The sequence below is a fragment of the Etheostoma spectabile genome, chromosome 2, assembly GCF_008692095.1.
Source record: "Etheostoma spectabile isolate EspeVRDwgs_2016 chromosome 2, UIUC_Espe_1.0, whole genome shotgun sequence".
NCBI lineage: Eukaryota > Metazoa > Chordata > Actinopteri > Perciformes > Percidae > Etheostoma > Etheostoma spectabile.
The window spans coordinates 25242362-25262587 of NC_045734.1; the positions used below are offsets into that span (position 1 = coordinate 25242362).

Genomic DNA, 20226 nt, shown 5'->3' on the forward strand with positions numbered 1-20226 from the left:
ACAACGTCTCCATATGAGCCATACGTTTAAAAATAATACAACGTGGACCAAAATATTTGAAATAGAATTATATTGTATTGACAAACCTTGTGAAATTTCACCAAATGAGTGGTTTCCTCTCCAACATTGATCTTCTATGGCCGCTTCACTTAAGAAGCACTTTCCTGTTCTTCACACTTCATCAGTTCCACAATCAGCAGACAACACTTAACTAATGCTATACAATTGAATGTTCTTTACTTTTAACCAAAAACTTTATCTTCTGACATAGCTTGTCCCAAAAAAACACACACACTGACACTGTTGACATATAAATAGAAAATCAGCCATATTATAATACCATAAGGGTAATGGTGCAATAATGAATACTGTAACAAGGTATTTCCTTAGTTCTGGTAACATTTCACAGAATATATTTTTAGAGCAGGAACATGCCCTTGTTGTCTTTACTTTTATTCATGGATGTGAATGGTGTAGAGTTTCAGCATTCTCTCCGCTTTGTACTGCTAACAGAAAGATTACCATGCTATTGAGCACAAACTATCTGACAGCCACTCCCTGATTCCTGTCCCCGACTAAACCCACCAAGCCTAATTTCCACGAAGTGATTTCTGTTAAACACACAAAGCGATGACAGCAACTGGACAACCATGTTCTGGCTATAACTATGTAAAATACATACCTTTGTGATATGTTAAGCTTGGACAATTTCAAAGTATAGCAAAAAGTGGGCTGCCTCTTTCATACTGATTACATAACATTATTTAACGCTTGAATGCTGACCTCATTCTAAGATGTTATCATGTTTTTGGTTCTTGCTATATCTTTGAGTGAAAAGAAATAGAACTCTGTGATTTCTAATTTGCAATAGACATTTATAATTCAGAGTTCTGATCCAGCGTTTAGTCTTTTGGTGCTTGTTGTGGTGACCCACTGTGTTACCTGCTTTGTCTGATTCCCTCCCCAGTGAATATCACCACAAAGCCGTCTCAGCTCATGAGACTTGTCACATCATGAGATCATGCGGCCGTTTCCTATTGCTTTACCTACTGGGGAGCTGCTTTGGTAAGATCAGATTTATCATCTTTTCTCTAATCAAGAGTGTCAGGTTACCAACAAAGGACAACTCAACAACAAAGCTGATGAAATTATACACCAACAATAAATTGATGCTGCTAATGCAAGGAAACTAAACTTGCTGTTCCCATTAGCCACTTTTTTTAAATCACCGGAGAACAGGTTAGCAGTTAATTAACAAACATTAAAATATTTATCAGATAAAAAGAATTAAAAAAATAGGCCCACAACTCATCTTTCTCTGAATTCTTTACTTTCTAATTTTCTGACATAAACTAAATTACCTTTGGCACAAGGATTGACCCTGGGCATATGTGGCAAATAAATCATATGTTTTATAGCTTTTGAATAACTGTAACTGCATTTTAGTTGTACATGCTTCGGTTATATCCAAAAGATTTTATACAACAAAAAGATGATTTTATGATCTCACATACAACATCCTTGTTGAGTATACGATAAATACTCACTAAAGCACCAATTGTGTACTAATCCGTGTCCAAGATTAGTCCAACAAATGCACTTTTCCAGTTTGATTTATGTTTGCTAAAAAACATTTTCCAGCTGTTTGGAAAATTATTTTTTTTTTTTCATGTTAAACTATGATATATATTTAGTTCTTGATCTGATATGTGGACAAATACTAACATCTGAATACTTTCAGTGCAGACTAAGTAGAATTTATTTGCTTAAAATGATTTGTTAATAGTACACAGATACTTTTGGTGTCTCTTTTTTTTTTTTACGATTCACCATTTCAAAATTTCAGATTTATACATTTTTTTAATTAATTAAAATGTCCTAAATGTCTCCAAATCTAGCTTCAGTCCTTTAAATTTAGTATGAGCTCTAACATGAACTTTGTCTTCTCCCAACAGGTGCAGTAAGTGCACAAAGGTAAGATCAGAAAGTTGAAATAACAAAAAAAACAGCATTTTTATTACAAAGCCAGTGGAGTATATCATGTTCTTTTTCACTCGTAAAGATTTTTCACTGTTCTATTTGTAATTAACTATGTCATCTCTTGTCTATAAACTCTGGCCTTGTGTTCTTCACTTGTGGAAATCTACAGAAATGCAACCTGCACTACTGTCCAAAACTGTGGTCAGGTTAGTGAAGCCTCATGCTGTACTTATACAAAACATTTTTACATATTTGTACACAAAACCTAAAGGCTATATAGAAATTTAACCCAAAAACTGCTTAAAATGAAACGTTCTGCATTTATTTTTTCTGATTATATTGATACATTTGGATTTATGACGGTAACCAAATCCCTCTCAAACCTGCAGGTGCAATCGTCATGTTCTGATTTTATCTGTTCTTTGAAAACTATCTCTCAGATTGTTTTCTAAACAATAAATGATAAGAAAACTGAAGAAATTAAAAGTAGCGGGGTGATTCAATGTGGATATGGTATGAGCTATTAAATCTAGCTCTCTTTCAATGTCAGCAGACCAGCTTCAGGACATGTTATTATTTCACAGTAGAATATTTAAAGTTATAATATATTGTTTTCATTGGAAAATTCACAAAAATAGTAGGCAGCAACTATAAAGTCTGTGATAGAGGGAAATGAATAGCGATATTAGATCAAGTCACGTGAAAAAAAATTGCATAAACATTATAATAAATAATATAAAGACAGACAGGACCAGAAAGGATATTTCTCACTGTGACTCAGCTGTACTAAGCTCCCATGACACCTTAAACTCAAGGTTTGCTTATGACTTTACAGCCTAGGATTCTTGGAATGACTTGCGTATACAAAACCACCCAAATCACATTCCAACAAGATCAAAACAGGTTTTCCTGTCATCCACAATTGTCTGACTGAGCTTGAAAAACATACATCTGAACAAAGTATCAAATCAAAACATCTGGTCTGGCATGGACCGCAAAACAGAAACATCAAACAATATTTGCCCTGCAGTGAATACCAGTATAATGCAGTACAATCGGGCAATTAGGGGAGTGTTAGCATAAAGAAATGTCTTCAAGCTAACATTCTGAAAAGTATGGGTGGGGTGGACTTACAGTAAAGAGGAACAAAGAGGCTAGACACTGAAATTTTTATATAGGTAATTTTCACAGCAGATACTTTTACTTGTCAGAGAGGGGGTAAATGACAGCTCTAATCCATTTAAATCAAAATCATGCCAATGAACCTGAATGTTAAACAGTAGTTAGACTTCGCATGCAGGATGTTTACTTGTAACAGAGTAATTCTACACTGTGGGATTACAACATTACATTTCAGTAAGTAGAATGTGTGAATACCTTTTCCACAACTGTTTGATATTTATCAAATTGTTTCGCATTTCACAAAGTTTTGCATTTTTGTCCTTCATTCCAAGGTGCCAGATCCGACCTCTGACTTCCTCCAGTGTGTGGGATTGCCTTCGAATGAAACCGGGAACAATCACATGCGGAGGCTGAAAGGAATGCTTCAAGCAACGATGGATGTGTACACCTTCATGGTATGGAGTTCACACCCGGACAGGAATGCGCAATGAAAGGGATGTCGTCACAGATACCAACATGACCAGTCTTTCTCTCGTGGACAGCATTCATACTTTACAAACTGTGACAGATTGGCACTGTGGTGACTGTTGCTGAATGTTTAATATCACATGTGTATTTGTACTTACACATTAGTAGCGCTTGCTGTAAAACACAACATGAGCCCATTTCAATTGACTATCTTCCTAACCCTTCCTTCATCTCACCCCCTTTTTCCCTAATCCATCACCCCAAACGCAGAGATCCAGCATGACAGGAGTGCCACTTCTCAGCCTGCAGGGGGCCCTGCAATTAAAACCCGGAGCAGACCCCCTTCAGAACGAAGCCCTGGTCCAGATGTGGATGGAGGTCACGATAAAACCGCTGCTGAAATCTATCAGCAAAGGCTTCCTATCCTGCCTCAGCACGAAGAACTTCAGCTGCTCCACCTACCAGACTGTGTATGTCCGAGTCTCTGTCTGTTTGCATGTTTCTCTTACCTTTGTTACACCAACTTATCTCACCTTCTAATCTCTTCTTGCAGGGTGAGGGAGCTCAGCCTCTATTATTCTGAGATGAATCCAGTCAGACAAAAGTGGATCTACACATTCTTTATGTACCCCTTTCTGTCTGGAGACAGAGTGGCTGGTAAAGCTTTTGTGTGTTAACTTTGACTTTATGTTTTATGTTTATTTTTTTGCGCTGACCCTCACAATAACAATGAATGTACCATGAAGTCCAGTGGCTTTACCATTCATTGTTTGGTTACATAACTCATGGAAAGACAAAATGTTGTCACACTGGTGATGACTTGTGAAAAGGCGGATTTTCCAGTTCTGTTGTTATCTCTGACTCTGGCAGTGGCCATGCTTTCTGTCTTTAGCTGCATGCTAGCTCTGGGCAAGTCAGTGTTTTCTTCAGACACAGGGAAGTAGAGATTAAGAGGAAATAAATACTAGGAGAATCGCGATACTGCTTTTAAATTTGATAACTGAAATTGACAGATAATTTCTTTTGATTTTAGATTACAAATTGAAATTGTTACACCCCTAATATTTGGTTTCCATAAAAACCAAAAACCTTCTTAGTTGACTGCCTGAAGCCTATGTTCAGTACAACATAACCAATCTTTAACTGACATAAACAATATATTTTTTAATTCAACTCAATTCAGTTCAATTTTATTTATAGTATCAATTCATAACAAGAGTTATCTCGAGACACTTTACAGATAGAGTAGGTCTAGACCACACTCCAGATTTTACAATTTACTCCAGAGCAAGCAACAGTGCAAGGAAAAGTGGCGAGGAAAAACCTCCTTTTAGGCAGAAACCTCGGACAGACTTAGGCTCTTGGTAGGCGGTGTCTGATGACCGGTTGGGGTTAGAATGTAGTAGTTCATGGCAGAGCAGGGCACTGTGCGGCATTACAAGGCACAGCGGGACGTAGCAGGGCACAGCAGAGCGTAGCAGGATGTAACAAGGCATTGCAGGACATGTTAGACGTGTTTAGATTTGTTGACAATTGCTTATCTCTTCTGTATTTGTGTACAGTACATACACTGTATGTGCTGACCCAGTGTGTGTAATCACTGTATAGGTTGTGTGAGTCCAGAGGAGAGCAGTGAGGATTGGCTGCTGAAGAATTTTGGTGCCTTCAGAGCCATGGCCCGAATGAAGGATTTTTCAACACTTAACGTGGTCTTCAGCGGAGTGAGTCCACTTGTGTTTTCTTAAAGATTCATTGGATTTACAACAGCAGTCAACCTCATTGAGACATAAGTTCTACCTCTACCTCTTACTTATATCCTATGCCGCTCTCCTCCCTTTCTTTTTTCTCTCCTACAGTTGGAGGTTCTGAACCTGCTGTCCCCAGCGCAGAAAGCCGAGCTGCTGCTGAGGCCTGAGGTTGCAGGTTTAGACAACGACACCCTAAGCCTGGTTTTCCACAGTTTGTTGACAGGGGGCTCTGGCCCTTCACCCACCACCAGCCCTGGAGGTGCCACAAACTGGAGAACCCCTGGAACTAACCAAAACTGGACCTTACCTGGTGGTAACCAAAACTGGACCTTTCCTGGTGGCAACCAAAACTGGACCTTTCCTGGTGGTAACCAAAACTGGACCTTTCCTGGTGGTAACCAAAACTGGACCTTTCCTGGTGGTAACCAAAACTGGACCTTACCTGGCGGTAACCGAAACTGGACCTTTCCTGGCGGTAACCAAAACTGGACCTTTCCTGGCGGTAACCAAAACTGGACCTTTCCTGGTGGTAACCAAAACTGGACGAGCCCTGGATATGACCCATACCCACCACCGTCCCCAGAGAACAGCCTCAGACAGGTACTGTAATGTAGCATGGATGTGTGGATCCTGCCTGATCTTTAACAGGGTTGAACTTGATATTTAGAATAATATAGCAGCAACCAAATATATATGTAAAGATAAAGTGGAGTAATCGCGTCCGGCGCAGAGAATGAAAGCACGCTCCCATTGTGTTATTCGTGTTTTTCTGTTCTTTTTTTGCAGGTTAGTGCATGTGCCATAAAAATACATATTTCACGTTTAAGGAAATGGACTTTGGGAGCCATGTGGTGGCAATCTTAGTATTGATGGTTAATCACATATCAAGTGTCTGAATCTTAAACTTTTGGGATATATCATATTAGCATATAATGTACATGTAATGGTACAGCCATAAAAAACATAAGATTTTGGGTTTGAAAATTTTAAATTATTGTATTCCAAGCCATTGCAGCTTTAATCAAATTTTGGAATTGTTTTTGTATAAAATGGCTTTAACCAATATTTTTATATATCACAATGCAACTACTGTGTGTAATGCCAAAGTGGGCGCTCATAGTGATGAACCCATAGAGCATTATCAACGAGTCTGCAGTTCTTCTCTCATCTCTACCGAGCATTTTAATATGTTTTAATTTATGGGTTTCTGCCTGGCAACATTACTGGTTTAGTTCACGCTCCCATATCTCCTTAGGAAGAGTTTGACATTTTGAGAAATACGTATATTGGCTGCCTTGCTGAGGGTTAGACAAAAACATTCTGATGAATTCCCTCTAACTGCTTGGCACCAAACAGCTGACAAAGTCAGTGACCATATTGGTGAACAGAGGGGCGCATTTAGTGGGTGGAAAACAAACACGAGTTTAATGGAGAGTGAACATTGGAATTATATTCATCAGATGGACAGAAACATTAAAGATGTTATAATGCCCAGTCTTGCATCTCATTTTCGAACACCTCTGCTCTTTTTTCATGCTAACAGGTTGTGAATGGGTTCATGATGGCTTTCAAACCCGTTGGGAGCTTCGTTCATGAGTTTGTGTCCTTCACACAAGAGGTACAAGCGCACACAAACATAAATCGACATGCAGAAAAATGCACACACGGTACACCTGCCAAGTGAAATGACTCCTGACCTGCTGGTTTTTGTTTGTCTAGAGGAACGTGTCACAAATTAGAAGCACCACTCTGACCCAGTTCCTGCTTAACTGGACTCTGGCTGAGCTGGCAGACACGTATAAGAAACAAGAACCAACTGTAGCTCCAGTAACGCCAACGTTTGACGTGACAAATGTGGACGATTGGTACCAGTATGTTGTGGTGCCGGTGTTACGAAGGTTCCTGCCAAACAACGGGGCCCTCATGCATCAAAACATCATACTCGCCTTTCATCAAGTGTTGTATGTCAAACTAACATTTCAAATTTGTATTCATTCCCTGAGTTTATTTTTTCCATGTACGTCAGTAAAGAATGGACTAAATAAGAAACTGCTGCATTAGATGAGTCAAATACAAACTTAAAACTCCTATAATCTAAATATGCAGGAGTAACGCAGTAATGCGCCTATCATCTAACTGCAGGTTTATGTAGTTTTTTTTAGCCTCTTTTAGCTCATTAGTTGACTTTAACTGTTAAGTCTCCAGCAGTAGCAAGGAGCAAAAAAATCTCTGATAAACCCACTACAGGATGTGATACTTGGCAAGCTCCAAACTGCACACAGAGAAGTTAGCAACTAGCTAGTGAAGAAATCCAATCCAGGTGAATCAGCATGTTTTGATGGGTGAATGTTTGGGTGGTAACTTCATGGCCAAATGCACTTATTGTAAGTTGTTTGGAAAATAACGTGTTATGTGAAGTTCCTATAGCCACTATTTGCCAAAACCTATCCCAATCCACCCCAGGTTAGTCAATATATTTCTGTGTTTTAAAATGATGTATTATAACGACTTGAAATGTACGTTTATGTCTTGTTTGTGTGCAGCCATCTGAATAATAATATGGACAATGACACCTCTGAAACTGTCAGCGAAGTCAAGGATGTCTGTAGCATCACCCTCGATAAGAAACCTTGCGGGGTGAGGCTTCATTCTATTCTTTCACATATTTAAAAAAAAAAAGTTAATCAAGTTTGTCTTCAATTCTTTATTTAAACTTTGGTTAAAGGTTCCCTGCCACACAAAACCGTTTTTACTTGCATTTTTAAAAATATGTTCGGTCCATATGTGTTTGTGTTATGTTGTGAATGTGAAAATGAACTGCTGCCTCCTCTGTCAGCTCTAGCCACTGAAAAGAAATAAACGGAGAAATCAGGCCAATTACAAAAGCTGGTCAGTCTGATGTCATGTTGCCTGAGCTCATAACTATTCATGAGCTCGCCCACTTGCGCTGGGTAAAGGATACTGATTGCCAGCTTCTCATTGGCTCGCTATTACCCAATCAGAGTCAAGCAGCTTAGCTCATTGAATATGAATGAGAACTGGCACAAATCAAGCTGAGTCTTCCCGCAGGCTTTCTATACCACGCTAGAATGGCTTGAAACAAGGTAACCAACAAACAAATGTTACAGAGTCCATGGTAGAACTTCAGACATTACCACAAAGTAACGAAATACGTGTGGCAGGGCACAATTTAACATTTCCTTGTTGTCAGATGTTTGCTTAAAAATCTAAAGTAGCTTGTTGTCTTCCCATTTTTTTTTCTTTTCATCCTACCAGCTGACTGATGCGGTGGAAAATGTGGCCAATGTTTTGCACTGCGCTGCTCGTAGCAACCTGATAATGACCGAGGAGACGGTCATGAGATTGATTGTAGAGCTGACAGGACGTCTGAACTCACTGATCAAAGAGTTGTCAACAGCAGTGAGTATATCAACCTTTTAAAGTTTTTTAAATGGCTGTATTACTGTAAATAGGGCATGATGCCAAATTCCAATCTTGGGTAATTCTTTTTTTTAAATGCATATCATGATCTATCTTTTAAACAGGCTAGTAACTTGAAAATAACCTGTCAATTAAAAATGTAATGTTGATGAGAGAGATGTTACAAACCAAACCAAACCAAACACACAACTAGCACTCAGATCATTGTATACAAAACCTTTCATGAATTTTAACTTCTTACTTTATCATTTTCTGTGCGTTTTGAAAAGAAAATCTAAAATTAGTGCTTCTTTTTCCTCCTGTAGAACTTCAGCGAGGTGGCAGCCGACATTCAGCAGATCTTTGGCGAGGCGGAGTCTCCGTCTCTGACCCAAGAACATCTGGATGACCCAGACTTCATCAAGCTCTGGTTTCAGATCAAACTGGTGCCCCTCATGCCCAACATCCCCATAGACATTATGTCCTGCCTCAGCACCAAGAACTTCTCCTGCCCAGTTTTCCACACACTGTGCGTTCACACACACACACACACACACACACACACACACACACACACACACACAACACACACACACACACACACACACACAAACACACTGTATGGAGTATTAATTGTCATTTCTTTCTCTTCTTATTCAATATGGCAGTGTGGCGGAATTTGGCAAACATGAGCCTCCAATGTATCCTAATTATCAAATCTATCAGATGTTCATCTATCCCTTCCTGCTGCATGACCGAACCCCGGGTAAGTAAACCCTCAGCAGAAAGGAAACATTAGCCGCAAAATGTACTTAAAGAAACATTTTTACATTTTTTTAACATTTTTTTAAAAAACGGCTCCTTTTAGTAAGTCTTTTATATCATTAGATTATCAGTGATGGATAAGCAACATTTTACTGTTTTAGTTGTTCGAACTGTAGCCAATTTGAACTATTTTATCTGATATTTTCTGTAACAGCGTATTGTATTTTAAAAGCTGATAATATGGTCTGTGTAACTTTTTTAAAAGTAACTAGTAACTTTAACTGGGAAAAAATGTTGTGTCGTAAAAGTCAAAGTACAGTAGCCTGAAATGGAAATACTCATATACCTTGGTACAATTCTTAGTTACTTTCCACCACGCTTGAATAAAAAATAGTGTCTAGATAAAGTTATAATACATGCTGTTAATTTTAATAAATACACATTAGTTAATTAATTGATGTATGTTTCAGTGGCCCGATGTATCTCCTCCAATCAAAGTGCATGGCTGCTAAACAACTTTGGTGTCTACTCAAGTATCATCCCCATCACTGACTTCTACAAGTTCAACTTAAACTTCTCTGGAGTAAGTCTGGAAAACACTGACAGGCTAAAATGCTGTAACTCACTTTGATCATTGTTAATCATTTCTTTTCTTTTGTCTTCTGTCCAGCTGGAGGTTCTTCCACTCTTGTCTCCAAGTCAGATAGCAGACTTGCTGATTTTGCCTCTTCCTACTCCACCTGAGAAAGACGTTGTCATCGACCGAGTATTTGACTTCCTATTGGAGTCTCCTCAATACAAGAAACTTCCAGACATCCTGAGCAGCCTCCGCCAAAACGCATATAAGGTAACAGCTTTGTAATCATATGTAAGTTTAATTGCTTTTGGAAAACTTGTAACTGTCCTGGATCATTAATTGTAAAATATTCAATTCATCAGATACCCTGTGATGTCTTCAAACACATGTGAGTACTTTCAGATGCATTTATAACTTACCGCTGCATTGGTGATTAATTTTAGCCAAATTTTTTTATATTAGACCAGAAGACCTATTTAACAGCAGACATTTTGATATGACAAACACAGTTATTACCAGAGCAGGAACGTAACTACACTAAGTACATTTTCTCAAGTAATGTGCTTAAAGGGCTGGTAGATAGATTTTAAAGTGCAGTTGTATGATGTACTTATTTATAGTCATTTTATTGCCTACAGTTGATTGTAGGCCTCTAGTTTGGAGAAGTACTAACGCTGATGCTTAGCAATGTAGGCTTCTGCTGTGGATGGGGGCAGCAGAACAATGTATTTAAGCCACCTTTAAATAGGCCCAGCTGAAAAAAATCATCATCAGTTTAAATGCATGCTATATTTAGAATATTTTCACTAGTGCTGTCAATTAAACGCGTTATTAACGGCGTTAACGCAAACCCATTTTAACGCTGTACATTTTTTATCGCAAGATTAATGTTCTTTTTTGCCTTGCAAACTTTGTAGTTTTTTTCACATGCTATTGCAGCAACTAGTAACGTTAGAAAAACTACAACACCACCATGGATCTAGCTCAACCGAAAAAAACAACAACAGGCACGCCACACACACATGTTTGGGCTTGCGAGCCGGCCAAAGAGTAGTAACGTTACATTTTGAGTGGATGGCGAGCGCAAGATGCCGAAACGGATGGCAATAAGATTCTGGATGGAAAGTTTACTTTTAAAAAGTTGCCAAATGGTTCCATTGACAAGACCAAAGTGTACTGTGTGTTTTGTTGTTGTGAACTGAACTATTATTGCAGCACGTCCAGTCTGAAATACCACTTGATGGCCAAGCACACAGCTGATGCGAATTCTCCGCCCCCTCGTCAAAGTATTTTTTTCACCCTTTTATTGATGAACAGTGTTACATTGTGTGAGAGATTATTTGCTCCAAGCGAGAATGTTACGTGTGAAATTGAACACTACAGTAGGATATATGCCAATGTTGTTTTCAATTAAAAAAAAATATTTACACGAAGCAAGCCAATCCACTTTTTCTGTTGATAAGAGCATTAAAATGAGAAAAAATAATGGCACAAAAAGAAATGAAGGGACATTTAGAATAGATAAAAATGTGTGATTAATTGCGATTTAACTGTAAAATGAATGTGATTAATCGCGATTAAGTATTTTAATCGTGTAACAGCACTAATTTTCATATCTTTACCTTGCCATCAAACAGTATCTATAAACACAATTATTATGTACGCAATAGCACAATAGTCACACAATGAAAATAGTTAAATGAAACATAATTGTGTAACTATTCATTTTAAAACACCAACTTCACACAATGCCGCAAACAAACTAAACGATCAAGACAGTGGTAGACCAGCAACTTCCAGGTTCTCCGATGTTAAATTACTGTTTTTGTCAAAGAAGTCTGGTGTTTTTGAAGTGAGCGTAGATGGATATAACGACTCCAGTTTCTTGTCGGAAAGGGCTGTCTGACGCCAGCAATAAAAATATTCAAAATATTTTTTAAGGTGGCTAAAATATGTTTTGCTGCTGCTCCAGTCCTCAGCAGTACGTTGCTTAGCTTCCGTGTCGGTACTCCTGTCTGCTGTTGGCGCGTCGACCGCCATGTTCTGTGGCTAACACGCTGACTATGGATTAGTACATCATACAACCCTACTTCTAAAGATCCAAACTATTCATTTAAGTACACATTTGAGGCACTTAATGTTTAATTTTTTATTTTTTTTTCATTTGTCAGCTTAGAGAGATTGTACAGAGCCATATCACTTCTGCCACGAGATTTGGAACCAGTCATCTGGGCTAATATAGATATGCTGATAAGCAAGGTAGCAGATCCAGGTCAGTCTCACACACACACACACACACACACACACACACACACACACACACACACACACACACACACACACACACACACACACACACACACAAAAATATACTGCTATGACCATAAACACAATGCAACTATTACCTCCCGTTTACCTTCTGCCTAGGAGCCAAGTTATTATTTGTTAGATTGTATTTATGTGTATTACAATCCATATCATTTTTCTCCGTTTCTGATTTGGACAGCGTGTGTGCCAGATAACGTCATGGTGAGATTTCTTTAAATTTGTTCAATTTATATTGCCAATCAATCTATTTGATTTAAATGTGTAGCTCTATTTTACTGAAATATTTAACTGGTCTTTTAAATGTATTAAATATGTCATTCACAGTGCCCAGTAACCCAGTACAATGGTAAGACCTCTTTGACACCTCCCTTGAAAGTTTTATTTTATTACTCACTACATTACTGTTAGTTTTGTTAGAGCTTAAATCATTGGATATTATCTTTTCTTGACAGGTTCTGAAGTCTGCAGAGGAGTTAACAGGTATCCTATTTGATATTATTTGTAATCAAAACTGCAATGAAGTGCTTTAATAGTCTCTGCGCTGACATGTATTCTACTTGATAATGTTGTAGTTTCTGTTCCAGTTTTTCTCCCATCTACACCACACACTTTCTGTTTATCTTTAATATCGGTATTTATATTATTTTATTACAAGTACTTACTTTTCAATATTTATGGTCACAGGTTAATATAATTTAAATTATGCTACCGACTCTTGCTTCATTACTCTAATTACACATTCAATTTAATTTTAACGTCACTTACACTTTAAAATAGCTTTATTTGACGCCATTTTGCTTACTCAGTCTACCATATAATCATTGTCTATTGTTTGCCTGTATTTCTTGTGTGCTTACTTGCTTGTGTGTTTTTGTTTTTTGCTGTTATTGAAAAATGCTGCTGCTTTAACAACAAAATTTCCCCGTTGTGGGATGAATAAAGTATAATCTAATCTAATCTAATTTTGACATGTATTCACAGCTCTGACCAGAACTCTTACCTAAACACATCCATGGAAGTTCCCTGCAATTTTGCCTTGGAGACATATGCATGTGCCCAGGTGACTGTCTAATTTTAAAAGAGTCAAAGTCATATTGGAAATACAAAGGTTTACTTCTGTTAATAACTTCTACGCAGTATGCACGCTTAAATGCTAAATGACCATTTTTTGTTTCACACATACAGCTGGAGAACTTCACAGCCAATCAGCTGGTGTCTCTTATAGAGTGTAACCTGCCCGGAAACAGCAAGTACTCCAAAGTGCTGTGGAAGATGCTGCTGACGAAGCTATCATTTGTCTTGGACCCAGCTCTGGACCTGCTGGCTAACATGGTCAGTATCTTTTTATCTTATTAAATCTTTAAAGAACATCCTCTGCTTTTATTTAGGATTTTTAAAGGGAATTATTAAAATGTAATAGACTAAAAAAGTGTAAATCAGTTTAAAGAAGATGGATATATGTTCATATATCATATTATCTATGTTGATTCAATCAATTGATCTCTCCTACAGCCCATGGCTATTGTTGGTCCATCAGCGTCTCAGATTTTGGACGTGATTGGGGAGATGAGAGTGTCAGTGCTGACTGATGAGCAGCTGATGAATAGCAGTGTCATCGCAAAGTGGTTCTCCGGCCGTCTGAGCAAGTTCCTGCCACCTGAATCAGGAAGCTTCCTGCACTGTCTGAGCAGCAGAAACCTCAGCTGTTCTTCATACCAGCAAATGTAAGAGATTTTCCACAGACATACAGATCCACAACATGCATGTTACTGTGTTTAAAACCGTCTTCATCTCCATACCTGCTTTGTATCCGCTGGCTGTCTAAATGTATTTGCTAACATGTTCGTCATATCAACTTCAGCTGCTGTCCCAAAGTGGCAAAACAAATTATTGCATTTCTAAGGGAGTAATGATATATATTCATAGGACTTTTAAAGTTCATATGCTAACAGGCTAATGCTAATGAATATTAAATCATGTAAATTCAAGATATTTATTTGTCATATGCACAGATTTTACACCATGCAATGAAATTCTTAAGTTTGCAACGTTTCCCACAATATAAAAAGTACACAATATACACACAATAAATTTAAAAGATTCAAGTATAAAATTGCATGCAGCAGCAAGACATTAAAAACATTATAAAAAGCATATGCATTGAGCAAATGCAACATTCACAGTGTAGTGCAAACGGTGATTAGATTGCGAGTAAAAATGTCAGTAGACTGAGTCATTCAACAGCCTGATGGCCTGTGGATAAAAACTGTTTTTAAGTCTGGATGTTCTGGCTTTCAGGCTCCTATAACGTCTGCCAGAAGGTAACAATGTGAACAATATGTGCTGAGGGTGTGTAGTGTCTCTGATAATGTTATGTGCCCTCTTAGTTACCCGGGTTTTATAAATGTCCTGCAGTGATGGAAAAGCTGTTCCACAGATATATTGTGCAGTTTTAATCACACGTTTGAGAGCTTTCCTATCCTGTACTGTGCAGTTTCCAAACCACACTGTGATGGAATTAGTCAGGATGCTTTCCACTGTACATCTATAGAAATTGCTAAGGAGTTTGGTGGACAGACCAAATTTTCTCAGCTTTCTTAAGAAGTACAGCCGTTGTTGAGACTTACTGACAATATGCTGGGTGTTGTGAGACCAGGAGAGGTCCTTGCTGATGTAAGTGCCGAGGAATTTAAAGGTTTTCACCCTCTCTACCTGTGCTTCACCGATGTAAAGTGAAGCACAGGTAAATCTGAGCTTGACAAGCTGAGTCTAAGATTTGCAACATTCATCAAACAGTTATTTTTTAGTTTGTAATCAGATTGTTAGACCATTTTTTTTTTATAATTAAATTGCCCTCAGAGAGATAGAAATATTCATCATGTCCCTGATTTTTTGTCAGACTGCAGGTACTGATCCGCAATTTTAATATCTACACTGGAAATCAACGGCTTTTGGTCCTCAAAGATTTCGTCCTCCGTTTCCTGTCAAAGCCAAACTCAGGTACTGAAGACATGATCTGAACTTGAACATAACACTGTGACTATTTTCAAAAGTAATAACTTGAAAAATATGTTTTTCACATATATATATATATATAGCATTTACAGATATCCCTTTATCCTCATGACTTTGTCCAGGTTCAGGCTGTGGGTCTGTTTCCAACGGCAGTGCAGAGTGGCTAATGAAGAATCTGGGTCCATTTTCTGAGTTTTTGTCCCTCAAAGAGATGCTTGGTCTCAACCCATACTTCAACCCTGTAAGAGTTATTTCCTGATAAGATCAAGGATTTATAAAAAAAAAAAAAAAAAAAAAAAAAAGTCAGTCATTATTGCATTGTTATTTTCAGTGTCGGGTGAACTTTTTTTTGTCTCCTGCCTTCCATGTAGCTAGAGGCCATACAACGTCTTACTCCGGTTCAGGATGCAGAGCTGGTGTTGAGTTTTCCTACTTCTGTAGAGAAAAGCATCATCATAAATACGGTTTTTGATTACCTGACGAAGTTACCTGACGAGAAGGACTTTCGCTCATTCCTTGGATACCTTGTCTATTACCATTACCAGGTAAAAAGATGTCCCTTCATTCAAAATGTACACTTTGCACTGCTTGATGAAGGTATAATCTTTGTTTTCTGTATTTGAAGGGGAATTTATCCTGTGCATCATACAAACTACTGTGAGTTTATATATGTATATATTAATGTTGTTTTATAAATTGTACATTGATTATTTATACATAATTATATAAAACATACAGTACATTTGTGATGTTATTTCCACATGTTGCTGTTTTAGGTTTGCAAGAATGGACTTGGCCATTCCTACAGTTTCTCTTGCTGCAGCTTTAGACATCACGTTCACCAAGATGAAGTTATCCTTGTACACACCACCAGGTGAGAAGCACAGTGTCTGTAGAATTTTGTAGAAATAGTTGTAATATGATAACAATAATTTGACAAATTTACATTGATGAAAGGATGAAAGAAAATCATCAGAAAAAAATACCCAAGATTTGATTTGATGTTGTCATTTTAGACCGATTTCTCCAAATTTCACCTTGATATATTATTATTTAGCATTGTTTACTTGGGTCTTTGCAGTCCTGCTCTGATAAGGGTTGATAAAAAAGTATTCTGGTGGCATTACTGGCAATGAAAACATTACATTGATGTTGGAAAAAAACTAATAAGCTCCACATTGGTTTTATTAAATGTTGGAGCTATCTGGGACAGTCGGTACATTAAAAGTAACTTACTGTACAGTACACATTATGATTTCCTATAGATCACCTGTCTGCAGCTGCATAACGAGCACCTACTTTTATTTTTTGGAAAAGCACTGCAAATTATTGCACTGAGAATACATTGAGGTAAAAGCTGATTCCTGTGGATTCCCAACAAGTAGTGGGGATCAGGAATCCCATATGGAGATTGAAAATTACTACATGAAATGTGATAATGGTAAAACGAGTTGAGACACATAGAAGAGGAAGCATTTCCTTGAAGCAGCTATAATCAATATTTTTGTATTCAGGTTTATTATCATACAGTACCTCTACATCAACCTGTCTTTATTTCCATGTTATTAGGTCATTATGTATTCTTATCATTGAAATAAGCATTTCAATATGCAAATTCCAAACTATACCGTAAACTAATTTGCATTTGCTTCTATTATAGGTTGCCTCATATACACTTCCGAGGTAATTAAATGGGATTTTATTTTATATTGTTAGTCTCATAATTGTTTAATATTAAAAAAGATTTATAACCATCTTAATCTGTTTCTCCTCCAAGTGCACTGTTACCATGGCAAACGGTAAATTAAAAAAATCTACAACATAATTCAATATTTTAATGTTAATAATCACCACGAATTAATTTATTGCTTTTTTCACAGAAACAGACATTTGTGTTGGAGTGAACAGGTGGGATTTCTAAACCACTCGTCTCTCTCACCCACTCTCTCTTTCTCTCTCTCCTCTCTCTCTTACTTTGAGCTTGCTTTGAACTTTCAGTAATAACTGTCCATAAATACATTAATGTCCTGTTCTTTTGAAACTACAGCACAATGCTGCAGCTCAACCTCAGCGAAGGGATGAACGAACGTGTCTGTGACTTTGCTGTTGAGGAATTCGCCTGTGCCTCGGTAAGTCACCTAAACAGTTCCAGGGTGTAATGTAACTAAGTACATTTACTCAAGTACTGTACTTAAGTACAGTAGTTTGAAAGGTACTCGTACTTTACTTGAGTATTTACATTTTATGATACTTCATACTTTGGTAATATACTTTTTTACCCAGTGCGTTTATTTAACACTCAATGTTACTAATTAAAAACATATATGTTCTTTTGATATGCAGTAACATACATGATCTACCCAGTAATTTACAACATTAAAAATACACTTCATAGTGAAAAACTGCAACATTTAAATGCTCTTACATGTACTTGTTAGTGATAAAAACAGAATAATATAATATTCTATACATTAATATTACACGTTTGATGTAGATGTTCTCCATAAAAAGTACTTTCAATACTTTAAGTACAATTTGTCAGTACCACTTCTGTACTTTTACTTTAGTAACATTTAGAATTCAGGACTTTTACTTTTGAAGTATTTTTAGATTGTGGTATTTCTACTTTTACTTAAGTAAAGGATCTTGGACGACAACTTTCCTGAAACTTCTGTTCCCCTGTTGTCTTTCTGCTTCAAGGTCACACAGCTGTCAACGCTGCAAGCGGCAGATCTGGCGGCGGTGTTGGCGTGTAATCGCTCCTCCGACTCCAGCGGCTCAAGACAAGCCTGGAAGATTCTCCTCTCCAAAGCCTCAAATGTGCTGGATGTAGCTCTGGATCTCTTAACCAACACGGTATGAATCAACAGTACTCTTCACTTTACCCTTTTCCTCATAAGATCGAGACACTGAATGTTTGTTTTGTCTTTTAGACTCTGGACCCGAGAAATCCTGCAGTTTCAGTGATTTTAGACTCTATACGAGAAATCCGATTGGACACATTCAACACGGCCAGCCTCAACCAACCCACCCTCATCCAGCTGTGGTTCAATCAGCGGCTTCGCCCATTCCTGCCCGCCGTTTCCCCCGATTTCCTCTCATGTATTGTCACGAAAGGGTTGCACTGCAGCACCTACCAGCAAATGTGAGCAGCAGAAAGCCTCTAAACCATGAACCAGTGGCGTTTTCAAGATATCTTCATTAACCAAATTAACCCTCATTTCTTTCCAGTGTGCAGATTTTGAGCAGTGTCCAGCCACGCATGACACTCTCCAGGCAGATTCATGTCTACACACACTTCATCAAGGCTTTCCTGACCTTTAATAACAGAACAGGTATGTTCTCACATGTCTATAAAGATGGAGTGTCAAAGACACTGAGTATGTTAATTATGATTTTAAAAAATATGGAGTGTATGTAGTGTAAAAGTGAATAGTAACCTACACTATCCTTTTCAATTGTTTTCTGTTACAGTAGAAGTTCAGTCAGGCTGTAAAACTCATTGTACACCTGTAAACAAATACTGCTGGATGAAAAAAATGGAGAGACACCTTTGCTATTATTAGATCCTCACAGAAGGAGTATGATAACCATAGCACATGTGTCAGTTCTAATAAAACACTTTTTCACTCTTCATTGGAACAAAATGCTGTGTATTTCAAGAAAGGTGGTGTTTGGGGCATATTTTTTATCATGTTGGCATGCTTATGTCATGACAAAGTGGAAATCTGTAGGTGGCACCAGAGGAAAACTTAGGGTGTCTTCAAAGTCAGCAGTATTCATTTGTGTGCGTTCACCCTCAACGTCTGTACCAAATTTCATGGCAATCCATAAAATATTGGGGAAGACAAAAATAAATACCTGATGCTATGGATGACCCATAATCCAAAGCATACATTGAAGTTGAATTTGTTGTGTGTGTGTTTTTGTTGTTCAGACTCCAGCTGCAGCTCCAACACTAGCAACAGTGGAGAGTGGCTGCAGAAGAACTTCGGAGGTTTCTCTGTCTTTGCGTCCATCCAGGACCTGCAGAGGATTTATCCCAACTATAATCCGGTACTTATGATTACATTGTGTGTTGCTGTCATTTTATGTGATTATGTATTATGTATTGTTTTGTTATGTGTTTTGACCATCTATGTTGGTGTGTGTGTGTGTGTGTGTGTGTGTGTGTGTGTGTGTGTGTGTGTGTGTAACAGATGGAAGCCTTGTCGCAGCTGACCGTCAGACAGCTGGCTGACCTGTCCTCCACGCCCAACAAGCTCACCTCTCCTGACCAGGTTGCCAAGGTGATGCAATATGTACCCGACAAATTCCTCGCTGACTTCTTTGATGACTTCTCACCTGCTATCCTGGTGAGTGTGCTTAAATGAAGTGAAATATATTGTTAATATCAAGATATCAAAACTCATCCATTTGAATGTTGACTCGACATGGGAGAAGCTCCACACCTTCAGCAAAATTACACTTCTCGCAGAAATAAATAAATTACTTTGCAGGAAAACTGATATTTATTCTTAAAACTTTCTCTCTGGGGTTGACATATTTTGTTGTTTCTTTTTTCCTGCAGGGTCATGGAAACAAGTTGCCCATCGTGGTGAGGTCAGCCATGTTGCAAGTTGTGTTTGATCGGGCAAACCTCTCAGATCCTGCGGTGGGTGATTCCGTTGTGTTGCTTTGGCTCCAAAATCGACTGCCCGTCCTGCTGGTCAACCTGTCATCGGAGAATGTCAGGCCCTTCTTCAGAATACTGTCGGGAAGAAACTGCAGTATCCAGCAGCTGGGGTAAGTCTACAGCCATGA

General features: G+C 38.0%; 1 protein-coding gene across 1 annotated transcript in view; it reads left to right on the forward strand.

Moving 5' to 3' along the window:
• LOC116697113 (uncharacterized) overlaps nt 1-20226 on the forward strand; it is a 34299-nt gene that overhangs the window by 2374 nt on the left and 11699 nt on the right. The window contains exons 2-40 of the mRNA XM_032528436.1: nt 967-1065; nt 1956-1974; nt 2150-2186; nt 3435-3557; nt 3841-4040; nt 4124-4227; nt 5179-5291; nt 5427-5918; nt 6862-6936; nt 7038-7279; nt 7862-7955; nt 8595-8738; nt 9065-9267; nt 9407-9504; nt 9974-10086; nt 10174-10350; nt 10443-10468; nt 12252-12352; nt 12587-12609; nt 12733-12754; nt 12861-12888; nt 13390-13468; nt 13594-13740; nt 13921-14132; nt 15308-15408; nt 15546-15664; nt 15795-15968; nt 16049-16080; nt 16200-16297; nt 17084-17106; nt 17201-17222; nt 17304-17331; nt 17471-17552; nt 18124-18279; nt 18357-18568; nt 18655-18758; nt 19361-19479; nt 19623-19778; nt 19994-20208. Coding sequence (XP_032384327.1) covers nt 1014-1065; nt 1956-1974; nt 2150-2186; nt 3435-3557; nt 3841-4040; nt 4124-4227; nt 5179-5291; nt 5427-5918; nt 6862-6936; nt 7038-7279; nt 7862-7955; nt 8595-8738; nt 9065-9267; nt 9407-9504; nt 9974-10086; nt 10174-10350; nt 10443-10468; nt 12252-12352; nt 12587-12609; nt 12733-12754; nt 12861-12888; nt 13390-13468; nt 13594-13740; nt 13921-14132; nt 15308-15408; nt 15546-15664; nt 15795-15968; nt 16049-16080; nt 16200-16297; nt 17084-17106; nt 17201-17222; nt 17304-17331; nt 17471-17552; nt 18124-18279; nt 18357-18568; nt 18655-18758; nt 19361-19479; nt 19623-19778; nt 19994-20208 — 4565 coding nt within the window. The 5' untranslated portion in view covers nt 967-1013. The remainder of the gene's footprint in view (nt 1-966; nt 1066-1955; nt 1975-2149; nt 2187-3434; nt 3558-3840; nt 4041-4123; nt 4228-5178; nt 5292-5426; nt 5919-6861; nt 6937-7037; nt 7280-7861; nt 7956-8594; nt 8739-9064; nt 9268-9406; nt 9505-9973; nt 10087-10173; nt 10351-10442; nt 10469-12251; nt 12353-12586; nt 12610-12732; nt 12755-12860; nt 12889-13389; nt 13469-13593; nt 13741-13920; nt 14133-15307; nt 15409-15545; nt 15665-15794; nt 15969-16048; nt 16081-16199; nt 16298-17083; nt 17107-17200; nt 17223-17303; nt 17332-17470; nt 17553-18123; nt 18280-18356; nt 18569-18654; nt 18759-19360; nt 19480-19622; nt 19779-19993; nt 20209-20226) is intronic.